The sequence below is a fragment of the Convolutriloba macropyga genome, chromosome 9, assembly GCF_964194025.1.
Source record: "Convolutriloba macropyga chromosome 9, txConMacr16.3, whole genome shotgun sequence".
Classification (NCBI taxonomy): domain Eukaryota; kingdom Metazoa; phylum Xenacoelomorpha; order Acoela; family Convolutidae; genus Convolutriloba; species Convolutriloba macropyga.
Window position 1 is genome coordinate 14,509,518 of NC_134476.1, and position 13,647 is coordinate 14,523,164.

The 13,647-nt window shown below is 37.1% G+C and overlaps 1 protein-coding gene across 1 annotated transcript in view; it reads right to left on the reverse strand.

Annotated features, from left to right (window-relative positions):
- Positions 1–11,385: 11,385 nt before the first annotated feature.
- The window catches only part of LOC142346062 (ras-related protein rab7-like), a 35,398-nt gene continuing 33,136 nt past the window's right edge, over positions 11,386–13,647 (reverse strand). The window contains exon 4 of the mRNA XM_075398555.1: positions 11,386–11,831. Within this exon, the coding sequence (XP_075254670.1) occupies positions 11,682–11,831 (150 nt within the window). The 3' untranslated portion in view covers positions 11,386–11,681. The remainder of the gene's footprint in view (positions 11,832–13,647) is intronic.

Consider the following 13,647-nt stretch of genomic DNA (forward strand, 5'->3'; position numbering starts at 1 on the left):
ACATACACACACATGCACATACATACCAAAGCTTACACACACACATACACACACACTCTCACACTCACACTCACACATACATACACACACATACACACATACATACACACACAGACACATACACACACATACACACGGTACACTTACATACACAAACATACACGCACACATGCATAAATACACATACAAACATAAATACACAAATACACACACACTCACAAACACTCTCACCACTTACACTCACACATACATACACACACAGACCCATACACACAAACACACACATACACACAGTACACATACATACACGCACATACACACTCATACACTTACATACACATACATACATACACACACATACACACATTCACATACATACACATACACAAACATGCACACATATATACATACATACACACATACACACATAAATACACACATACACAAACATACATACACACGCACACACATACACATAAACACATATACATACACACACACACCTACACTTACATACACAAACATACACACACATACATACACATATTAAGGTGTATGTATGTGTGTGTGTGTTTGTGTATGTAAGTATACAGTGTGTATGTGTGTGTATGTGTGTGTTTGTGTGTGCGTGTATTTATGCGTATGTATGTGTGTATGTGTGCATGTATGTATGTGTGTGTATGTATGAAAGTGTATGTGTGCGTATGTGTGTATGTATGTGTAGGTATGTGTGTGTATGTTTTTGTATGTAAGTGTAGGTGTGTGTGTGTGTACGTGTAAGTGTATGTGTCTGTATGTATGTATGTTCATGTGTGTGTGAATGTGTGTGCGTGTGTATGTATGTTTGTGTATGTGTGTGTATTTATGTGTGTATGATTGTGTATGTATGTATATATGTGTGCATGTGTGTGTATGTGTGTGTGTATGTGAATGTGTTTGTGTGTGTATGTGTGCATGTATGTATGTGTGTATGTAAGTGTATGAGTGTGTATGTGCGTGTATGTATGTGTATGTATGTGTGTATGCTTGTGTATGTAAGTGTACCGTGTGTGTTTGTGTCTATGTGTCTGTGTGTATGTGTGTATGTATGTGTGTTTGTGTGTATTTATGTTTGTATGTGTATTTATGCATGTGTGCGTGTATGTTTGTGTATGTAAGTGCACCGTGTGTATGTGTGTGTATGTGTCTGTGTGTGTATGTATGTGTGTATGTGTGTGTATGTGTGTGTATGAATGTGTGAGTGTGTGTGAGAGAGTGTGTGTGTGTATGTGTGTGTATAAGCTTTGGTATGTATGTGTATGTGTGTGTATGTATGTGTGTGTGTATGTTTGTGTATGTAAGTATACCGTGTGTATGTGTGTGTATGTATGTATATATGTGTGCATGTATGTGTATGTGTGTGTATGTGAATGTGTGTGTGTGTATGTGTGTATGTATGTATGTGTGTATGTAAGTGTATGAGTGTGTATGTGCGTTTATGTATGTGTAAGTATGTGTGGATGTTTGTGTATGTAGGTGTACTGTGTGTATGTGTGCGTTTGTGTGTATGGGTCTGTGTGTGTACGTGTGTGTATGTATGTGTGAGTGTAAGTGTGTGAGAGTGTGATTGAGTGTGTGTATGTGTGTATTTATGTTTGTATGTGTATTTATGCATGTGTGTGTGTTTGTGTATGTAAGTGTACCGTGTGTATGTGTGTGTATGTGTCTGTGTGTGTATGTATGTGAGTATGTGTGTATGTGTGTGTATGTATGTGTTAGTGTGCGTGAGAGTGTGCGTGTGTGTGTATGTGCTTTGGTATGTATGTGTATGTGTGTGTATGTATGTGTGTGTATGTTTGTGTTTGTAAGTATACCGTGTGTATTTGTGTGTATGTGTGTGTTTGTGTGTGCGTGTATTTTTGCGTATGTATGTGTTTATGTGTGCATGTATGTATGTGTGTTTATGTATGTAAGTGTATGTGTGCGTATGCGTGTATGTATGTGTAGGTATGTGTGTGTATGTTTTTGTATGTAAGTGTAGGTGTGTGGGTATGTGTAAGTGTATGTGTGTGTATGTATGTGTGTTCATGTGTGTGTGAATGTGTGTGCGTGTGTATGTATGTTTGTGTATGTGTGTGTATTTATGTGTGTATGTGTGTGTATGTATGTATATATGTGTGCATGTGTGTGTATGTGTGTGTGTATGTGAATGTGTGTGTATGTGTGCATGTATGTATATGTGTATGTAAGTGTATGAGTGTGTATGTGCGTGTATGTATGTGTGTATGCTTGTGTATGTAAGTGTACCGTGTGTGATTGTGTCTTTGTGTCTGTGTGTATGTATGTGTGTATGTGTTTGTGTATGTGTGTGTATGTATGTGTGAGTATGTGTGTGTGTGTGTATTTTTGTTTGTATGTGTATTTATGCATTTATGTGTGTGTATAATTGTGTATGTAAGTGCACCGTGTGTACGTGTGTGTATATGTCTGTTTGTATGTGTGTATATATGTGTGTTTGTGTGTATGTGTGTGTATGTATGGGTGATTGTGTGTGTGTGTGTTTATGTGTTTGTATGTGAGTGTGTATGTGCTTTGGTATGTGTGTATGTATGTATGTGTGTGTGTAAGTGTATGTGTGTGTATTTATGTGTGTGTATGTTTGTGTATGTGTGTGTATGTGTGTGTGAGTGTGTGTGTGTGCGAGTGTGTGTGTGTGCGAGTGTGTGTGTATGTGTGCATGCGTGTATTTTTGTGTATGTATTTGTTTGTGTAGTAGTAGTAGTAGTAGCGAAGTCTTTAGGGATATACCATGGGTTTTCACCCTTTATGTCATTAGTGAGTAAGTTTGGAATGTTGGTTACAGTTCGTGCATTGGCAGAGTATTGGCAGAGTATTGTGTATGTGATTGTGTATGTGTATGTTGGTGTATGTGTGTGTAAGTGAGTGTGTATGTTTGCGTATGTGTGTGTATGATTGGGTATGTGTATGTGTGAGTATGTGTGTGTGTGTGAGTGTGTATGTGTGTGCATGTGTGTGTGTATGTGTTTGTGTGTGAGTGTGTATATGTGTGTATGTGTGTGTATGTATGTATGTGTGTGTAAGTGTATGTGTGTATGTGCGTGTATGTATGTGTGTGTATGTTTGTGTATGTGTGTGTGAGTGTGTGTGTGTGAGTGTATGCGTGTATTTCTGTGTATGTTTTTGTGTGTGTAAGTTGGCGTATGTGTGTGCGTATGTGTGTGCATGTGTGGGTATGTGTGTGTGTGAATGTGTGTGTATGAGTGTGTGTGTGTTTGTGTATGTGTGTGTTTGTAAGTATATATGTATGTTTGTGAGTGTATGTGTGTGTATGTATGAGTGTGTGTGTATGCGTGAGTGTGTGTATGCGTGTGTATTTTTGTGTATGTGTGTGTATGTTTGTGTATGTGTGTGTATGTGAGTGTGTATGTGTGTGTATGTTGGTGTATGTGTGTGTATGTGAGTGTATGTGTGTGTATGTGATTGTGTATGTGTGTGTATGTTTGTGTATGTGTGTGCGTATGTGTGTGTATGTGTGTGTGTGTATGTGTATTTGTGTGTGTATGTGAGTGTGTATGTGTGTGTGTTTGTGTATGTGTGTATGTGTGTGTGTGTTTGTGTATGTGTTTGTGTATATGTGTGTGTATGTGTGTATGTATGTATATCTTATAGCTCATACACAATTTTTTTTGAAAAATACTTGGGCTTTTTTGGGATTCCCAAAAGATATTTTTTGGGTTTTTCTATCTGTTCCTCATTTGGTAGACAAATATTTCAAAATTGTGGATGAGCCGAATCGGAACCTTATGTGCCATCGCACATTATCAAGCCTCCTTGTTTTGTTTCTGTTTAAATTCTGAGTAACAGGTCTTAACTTTCATAGTATTGAGCCTCGTTGTTTGTCAAGTCATAGATCATTAACGGTCAAAGATACAGCACGGTAACGGATGTCTATTAAAATATCTAACTGATATGTCCCTTTTTTAATCTAACTGAAACCTTAGAAAATAGGTTTAAAACTTAACTATTACTGAATTAGGCACTATTTCTGAACTAGGTCAGACCAAACATTTGGCGACAGTTTCCTAATTTTAAAACTTCTAAATAATTTCTGGGACAGTGTAGTGAGTTAAACAGGAATAAGGCGTAAAAATACATAGTCTAGAAACAATAAAGTTATGACAAACGTCTGAACATGAACGTGAATAATCTGCAGGAGAAGGTTTGGATATACTGGTTTTTGTTTGGCACCTCAAACTGCTACATAGTTTTCGCACTGAATCAGTAATCTGTGCGAGAGAGAATGATATAATTTTAAAAGATCTTACAAGATAACCGTCCGCAGCTCACTTGGTTAGTGATACAATACAAGATTTGTGATGCGCCGTTTAAAAACAAATTAGATAGAAATTTTCAGGTGGCGCAGTGGAAGATTAAGTAATGTACTACTACTCTGCTCATGTCTGGCATTAAATAGATTAAATGTACAAAAAAAAACTAACTTCGCTGCCCTCGACTTGCATTTCTTCGGGTTCAGCTTGGATTTCTTCGGGAGCCTGATTTTGGTTACGTTGTAGAGAAAGAGCAGCCGATACTTCTTGAGGAACAACAGATATTTTTCGAGCTGCCATCCTATTTGCTCTAGTTATTGTCAAATCAGTAAAGCAAATCAAATCTGAAAACGATTTACTGTTTCTAAAGTCCATCGGTATCATCACAGGGGGTATCATCATCATCGACTGTTCTCCACCCCCCCCCCCCCCATCTTCTATCATCATCACACAAGTCTCATTATCACAAGTCTCATCCTGGTATAATGGTGGGGTATCCTGGTATCATCCTCACCCTGGTTCTCCAACCCCCGCCCCCCACCCCCACCTTCTACTGGGAAAGAGCTCTTGATTGCATAAACTGCTCTTGCATAGACTACTCTTGAAACAGGCTGTGAATCGTTACACGCTAGACAGAGTTTTGGAGGTATTTGGCTCTAGTCCTCGTAGCCGTAATTATTTGTTGCTGTCGGCTGTGCATAGCAGTGATGAGTTTTACATATTGTACAATTATTAAATAGCCTATATTCATAGTCTCAATGGGAATCAACTGGCCAAATACAGAGGACGAAGAAGCATGGGTGACTAAATGTATTGTCATCACTACTGTCACCTTCTTCCTATTCACCTCTATGGTATCCATTCTGGGCATATTTAGCTTACGAATCATAGCTCATCCTGGTTCTCCACCCCCCCCCACCTTCTATCATCACACAGGTGTCATCCTGGTGGGGTATCCTGGGATCATCCTCATCCTGGTTCTCCACCCCCCCCCCCCCCCCCCACCTTACCCCCCCCCCCCCCAACCTTACTCCGCTAAATGAAACTTCCGTACCTTCTCTCTAACATTTGAGGATTACCTGTACGTTAGTTGTAAAATTGTACCTGTCAAGGTCACCTCTGTTCACGATTCGAGGGGATGGCAACTTTTCCCACGGCACCTGTGTTCAAGCGCGCCAACGGCTACTTTGTCGATGGTTGCAGGTACCGTTTACCTGATTTGTGAATTTTTTAAAAACTGCTAAAACTGCACCCCCCCCCCCCCCACAACGCAGTATAATCTTTATAATCATAATCTGTAATCTGGACCAGGAGTCAAGTCCATCACACCGCTCATCCATCACACCGCTCATCCATCACACCGCTCATCCATCAATGGAGTCAGAATATTGAATAAATAGCATTTTCATGCTCAACCAAAATTTTTGAGTTCAATTCGAAAATTTCATTTTTTTTCGGAAAACTCTATGAACATTATGAAGGAATCATCATGTTCAGCCAACTTTCAGAAAAAAAATGCGTTCTGGGTTTATACTGTACATACTTGGCTAACAAAAGACCCTTCGGTCACTCTGATTCAGTACTGAATCGTTAACTTACTATTGGAATATACTGATTCAGAGGGTCCAGCAACTTGATTCTGAGGGAAAAGTGCCAAAATCAGGCCAGGTCCAGCAACCTGACCAACTCTAATACTTTACTCACTTTGCATATTTGAATGTGTGTGCATATTTGCATTCATTTCAGTAATGAAAGTCTCTGACACTCGGGTCCGGGAAGGAAATTCCAATACTAAAACTAAATTTTAGACAAAAAATGTAAATACCGTTATCATTTTGATTGCCAACTTTTTTGACATAATTGAAAAGAGGCAAATTTAAAAATACTTTTTTTGGCGTTTCCAAATGCTAGTGACTCATATAATTAATTTATAAAAAAAAAGATATGTATCTTTTTGACGAAATAACAAGTTTTGAAAAAAGCATCAATCATTTTTAGTTGTTTCTCGCAAAATTCAATGAAAGCTGGTGACATCTGAGCTGATGGTCATCAATAAGTGAAATGAGAAGCCAAAAACACTGCAATTACCCTGGAAACATCCTTACCATATTCCACATGCCAATTGCGATAACCACGGTTTCTTCAGCAAACGCCTGCTTCGTGCTTCTGGTCTTTTGTTTGATCGTTAAAAAAGAAATCATATCACAAAAACGCGTATTAATTTATGTTATATATATTTATTAGTCCGGGTCGAAGTTTGGTCAATAATAATGTAAGATTAGCTGTGAATAGCGGTGAAAAAAATTTTTCACTGCAAAGCGTCCGCATCTTTTAGCGTTGAATGCGGTGAATTTTTGTAAGATTTGCGATTTTTAGCGGTGAAAAAATTTTCACAGCATTCACTGACAAAAAAGAAACTGCCGTACACTGGTTCAAACCTGTTACCTCCTACATGTCAACAAATTTTTATTCCACTGCGCCATCTGTCACTTACAGATGCATCCTTTTTTTCACCGCATCCTGGTTGCGGTGAAAAATTTTCTTTCACCGCATAAGCAATTTTAAGCAGTGATTTTTTTCACTGCATGAGCGGTGAATAAAAATTTTTCGCCGTTTTTAAGTTTTTTCACCGCATTCATTGCATTGAGCGCAAATCTTACACTTTTCATTCAAATTCGACCCAAATCTTACATCCTTTAGCAATTTTTAGCAGTGACACCTCCACCCGGAAGGTGAAAATTGCACTCTGCGGACCAACCACATAAATCTATGAAACAATTCGACAGTATCGAAATCCATTTAAGTTTTTTTTGCAATCGCACTATATTTCATCTTTCTCTTTCAAGTATTTTTTCGTCATTAAAAGATAATTTTTAATTAAACGTTATCTTCTGCTCTGTTCCTCTTCTGACCCGTCCACTTATTTATCAGAAAAATTTTGCCATATTTTGATTTACTTTTCATCAGCCATTTTGTTGGCTTTGACCCTCACGGTGAATTTTTTGGCACCTGAAAAAGGTGTGATCGTTGCTAAGATTACCATTGAAAGATTGATCCATGCTTTTGACTAAAATATATCTGTTTTTTTCTCTGTCAAACTGTACAGATATGGTTCCTGAAGCCGTGTAGCAATTGGCGCCAGCGAAAATGGCACACGTATCGACGTATAGCAACTTCGTGGCTGGCGCATCAGAATAGAGAAATTGCAATACTGTTTTTGATTGTCTGTCTCATCGTTCAATGCGGCAGTAACTACATATTTCGCAGATATGATGTTTTTGTCTAAAACATATTTGTTTCCTGATAAGATATAAACTTTAACATAAGTTTTCTCACCAATTGCAAAAAGTCATAAAGCACATACGTTAATTTAACAGAATCTACAGAAATTTCCTTGAACAGGAAATTTACATAGAATCTTGTAAGATTCCAAGGGAGGTTGAGGCACTTTCAAATGCTAAATTAGAGCATCGAGAACTGAGCTATTTTAACATTTAGAATTGGGGCTATTTTGAAGCATAAAGCTACATTGTTTCAATACTTAGGCCGTTTAGATTCGTTGAAATTTTTTTATATTCACCATTTTTTTTATATCAAACATATATTAAGGAGTCACCAATCTCATCGGTTCAAAACTGAGAAACTTTTATACGTGCAGTAAAAAAAATTGACTGTGAAAATATAATCCACAGAATAAAGAGTCTGTTGTTGCTTCCTGTCGAAGTTTGAATCGCACCACGGAAACTGAGAACTTTGAACCTTTGTATATCTCTTTAAAATTCATCAAATAGATAGCTCCGGGTTAGACAATAGTTACTTCCAAAACGGTACGAAAAAAGTGAGAAAAATATAAGAATCTCAATGACAGAAGTGTTTTTGTGAAAAAAAATCAGAAATTGAACAAATGTCTCTTCAGATAAAAGAAAACGGTTGGAATTTTTCTGGGAGTATTTTACGCTATAGAAACAAATTTTTAAGATTTTTAAGCTATAGAAACCAATTCATTTTTCATGGTTTTTGTTCAGACGCTTATATTCTTGGCCTGATCTTTACTACTAGCTACCTATAATCATCAAGCATCCCGGACCTTAATCCCATAGTCTTTTAGTGCTGAGATAGCGAAAGCTAACGCAAACCCGTACTGAAACATGGTTTTGCAAAGCTAATTTCTACTTTCATCCTGTGCAGATTAACGCAAGCGTAATTACATTCTGTCGTTTAAGATTTTATGGATTTAGTTAGTCTGTTGTATATCTGTATAGTATTAACAAATTTCCCATACTGTGCAGAATTCATTGTTGAAATTTTTGAGTTAAAGCATTTCATTAAAATCCGTTCACTGTTTAAATGGACGTTTGCCTGTTTTTGCCCAATTTTTACCACAGTCGTTGTATTTCTGCAATTTATTGAAGCACTCGATGTATTTATTTGCACTCGTTATTGTGGGTAAATGGGCTTCAGTGCTGTAACCCTTCGGCCGCCGTTTAACGAAATAATTTTAAATAAATTTCGACAAGAATTTCGTTTAAAATTACTTAGCAACCACTCCAGACACTTCAATTTGCCCTTGTGACCTGTTAAGAGTAAGACTGAACGTTTTAATTCTCCACCGATCATCCTGTACAAGATGAGTAACTTTGGATCGGGTCCTCGAATATGAGTTAAGGTGAACGGGAGACCTCAGGGAGGCCTGGCAGATTCTCTTTAGGCACGTTATAGGTGCAGTGACCAAATTCGCTGCCAGAAAAAACTAAAAAAAACTAAAAACAATTGAGTGAAAATTGATAGGAACGCGTGAGCATTGGAGGGTGAGGGGATGGTCGAACAGAAGTTAGTTTTTGATGAAATCAATTTTGGCTCTCGCCAGAGATGGACTTAAAATTTTAGGGACAACGCGGGTGATTACCCGGAATTTTGGTGTTAGATTAAAGACAAAAGGGTTTTAATGTAATAATAAATTTATAAATGTGACGACAGTGAGGACAAGGCATTGTTACTGCTCTAAAGGATGATATAGCGTCAAATAAAAGCACGGTAGGCTGTAATAGGATTGATGTCCCAACAAATGGTTGTAATGCAGAGTGAAATGTGTTATTATCACCTTATAGTGAAGTTCAAATGTCGTAAATTCATAACAGATATCGGAATACGACCAGCTTTGTCACAGACTAGAAAAGTTACGATTGTTCAAGCATGGATCGAACACAATTTTCAACACAATCAAACTGAACAAGCGTTAGATGATGATGTTCAAGTACTCAATTGCGGTCGGTCATCAGCAAGAAAATTACATGATGCCCGCTGTTAATAATGCTGGTTTTAGCTTGTTTGAGGAATGTTTTTTCGATCAATATAAAAGTATAGCATTTACGCTGAAATCAATATCATATTGTTTATTGGACAGTATTTGTCTTTTAAGGAGCCCTTCACTGCTTGGACTTATTCTGTTTCTCCCCAAGTATTTTAGTGCTCCTCAATTTCAAGTCATGTGTTATTATATAGCAAATTACTTTGTATGTGTGTTTGCGTGTGTATGGGTGCTTCTGAACCTCAGTTGTTATAATTTGATTATGAACCAAATGATGAATCGGTAAACACAAACAGAAATTTAGTCGTTTTATTGAAGAGAAAATTTTGATAATAATTTTTTCTATTTTCAAAAAATCTGTCAGAATGTGATATTTACTAACCCCGCGGACATTCAAGATTTCCTTAATAAAGTAAACTGACTTATGTGTACCCACATCCAACAGTTGAATTAATATGATTACTTGATTACTGTCTGACATTTCGCTTCAGTCTCTATGTCCCCATATTATATCCTCAAGTTAGGCTCATAAATCAACTTCTGTCTGCCTCGTTGATTTTCAGATGTATGACTCCCCTTATTTCGCCCTACTTGTGTGATGTTTAATAGCCGCATGTTTAATTCCCGCACCTTTCCTGTGTCTACAAAGCAGTTGGCTACCCTAACCGAGATCCCCCGTTCACCTTAACACATATTCGAAGACCTGATCCAAAGCTTTTGATCTTAAACAGGATGATCAGTGGAGAACAGGAACGTTCATTCTTCCTTCTTACAGGTCAGAAGGGCAAATTTGAATGGGAATGGGAGCTATATGAATTTAAACGAAGCTTCACGAATCTAAATGAACCAACACCTCCTGCATATCATATCAAGATTTTGCAAGCTAGTCTCTGATGCATAAACTCTTATACATTAACTCCTTTAGCTGCATTAAATAAAAAAATTGTTTTCACTATATCTGAACTGTTTGCATATTCGGGTTTATTTAATACACATTAGCATAAATTGAATGTTTCTTTCGAATAACTGTTTTGTGATCATGGGGCGAGCATCAAATAGAGTAGATAGCAGTGTGCGCGGGAGCTTTAATTACAGCTTGTGTATATAGTAGGGTTAATTATATTGCAATTATGCACAGCCTGGGCAGGAGTTTAAATGCGTCACAGTTAAAACACAGACTTCGGGCGTCCGTGCTCAGTTGAATTGCAGCGCGAGAAACAAATTATGTTCAGGCAGATGACTCATGCACTATGCAAAATTCAGACTACAAATTATAATTTGGGACTCGAATATAACCATGATCTGGACAAAAAACATAAGGTTTGCTCAATTTTTCAGAGCTGAAATCCCATGACTGCTTGATCCGGGATATCCAATGATCAACTATGTGAACTAAAAGTTTTGAAAGATTGGAAACCAGCCGAAATGTTTGAAAACGCGCGTATAATTTTTCTCAAACTACATGAATTAACCTTTTTCGACACAGCTGAATGGGGATACCCAGCAGATTCGTTAGTAAATTTATCGAATTGGTTTCAAATTGAAAAATGGTTTCATTAACATGAATTTTACAAGTTAAATGTTTTGGTATTCGTGCGAATTTGTATCTCACACTTTTTTTCTTCTGTCTAATCTTTGCTAATTTTTTTTATCTTACCTCAACTTTATGTTGACCAGTGTGATTTCAATAAGGAATATTTAGAGCAGAATTTCGCAAAAAAAACTAGCATCATATTTAATTACGGGCACGTTTCGTGGCACAGTTCAGTTTTTTGTTTAAACTCTACTTATATTTTGACTTGAAAGCCGGTCCGATACTCTTAAGGAGAGGCATCATAACTCTCTTACATGATTTTTGGAATTTTTAGTCTTGTTTCCTTCAGTTCTCTAAATTGAGATAGACTATCTGGTAAGAAATTTAGTTTTAGCTATTTTTAGCTTTAGCAAAAACCTTCCGAAATAGTTTTGCTGTCTTAAAGTTAACATATTATAGTTTATTGTCTCAATGGTGAGTAATGTTGGGTGTGGGTTGTGGTGGAATTGTGTTAGCAGCTGCAGCCCTTGCTGTCCCTCGATGGCTCTGTCCTATCGAGGTCAATTTGGGCTAGGAAGTCTGCCCCGTAGTTGGCGTATTCGTTCCGTAGTTGGCGTATATGCTCCTGGGCCAACGCATTTGCTGCAATTGTACAGAACGCCTGAAAAACAGCACGCATGCTAGTGATGATCTCTGCACGGTACCAACTCCCATTTCTAAAATTACTCAGTATAGTTTGCTGGTAATTTCATTATAATTATGCTGACCTCCAATAACGCTCACCTGTCCTCAATTGAAGCTGCCTCAATGAGCCTTAAAGTCATCACGCGTGCTCAATATTACTTCTTATGCTTTTCGGTCAAACAACCAACCTTGAAAACATAGCCTGAAGATTTCAGAAAAGAACTAAAAGTTCGCACTATTTAAAAGACTTAGACAAAACTTAGGCTTCAGAAAATAGCGATCTTTTTTGCAATTCAGGATTGATATTATCTATACAGTAAAATTACAACTGTATCTTACGCCAAAAATAACAAATCTCAGCAAACAAACTAGCCTCGAAAATAATGGTTTGATTATCTGTCTTCATAAAAACATGAGCCGTCACTAAGTAAGCTAAATCACGCGTCAAAAACACATTTTGCTTTTGAGATAAACTCTAGGCTGAAAAGTTTTCAAGATAGCATTCGTTGACACTTGTGGCTGAGCACCAGAATATAAGAAGACTGCTAGTAAGAAATGGCCCTGGATGGCACAGGAGATTGAAGTGTTTGCCGGCAAAATACATCATAACGCGATTCTGATATGCTTGAACTGATATTTTTCAAACCAATAGTACAAAAGTTAATTTGCATCCCTGGTCACATTTTCGCTGATGCTGTTTTACCGTTGAAACAGACCAGCAGAAAGCTCAATTTTTACTACTTCGGTATGAAGTCCACACCTCATTTAAAAATTTTAGCTATTGCATTGTTCATTTTCGAATGCATTTTATATCCACGCAATTAATAAATCAATAAAATAGAATCGAAATAATGAAAGAATGTCACCATTGTCCACTATTTTAAGTATGACAAAATTAGGCTAAATTTCATTAATGTGTGTGTACCTCTGCGGTGTGACGTATTCGAACATCCAAGCAAGGAATTTCAGTAATCTGAACATTCTGCTGATAAAACACTGGCAACATAGCAAGAATCTTCAAAGATCACCATGAATGCGCAAAAATCTAATCATGTTTCATTCATAAGGAAACTTAAAAAAATTACAGCTACTTTAGAGCTCATAGTTCTTTTAGTTTCTTTATAAGAGGACAATAAAATATCCCCTTCCTTCTTCCATTAGAGCTATAGATTTTTTAACAAAAATGATCCCCAACGCTAATAAACAAATCGGCAGGTATAAAAATTAACATGGGGCCTAAAATTAGCGTTCAATCTCATTTTGGTGACGAGTACGCAGTGGTTAGTTCTGAACACTTGATGTGTACAAAAAAAACAGTTTAAAACGAAGCTTTAATGAAACTTATTACTGCTTCGGAACCCTTAAAATCTAATTACAGCATCCTTTTCCTAACATGGCTAATTCATTCAGAAGCCTCGCAAAAAACATTCAAGCCACTTCAAAGCCATTCAACGCCCTAGATCTTTCCATGAAAAAAAACTGCCTGAGTTTTTTTAATGCTTTGTAAAGCAAACATCTAAAGCAACTAAACTAAAACATATCTAAACGGAAAACAGTACAAGTTAACAAATCTTTTTAACAAGACTACTATTTTATCATGTAGTTTTTCGAACAAAACTAAATTATCTCTGCACATAGCTAACTAACACTGTTTATAGTCTTAACAAGGAGGCTCGGTAATGTGCATTTGCACATGATGTTCCGAACCCGCCCATCCAGGTTTTGTTTTTTTAGTCTACCAACTGAGGAAGAGAAAGAAAAGGTTCGAAAATTCTCATAACTTTCAGAAAAAA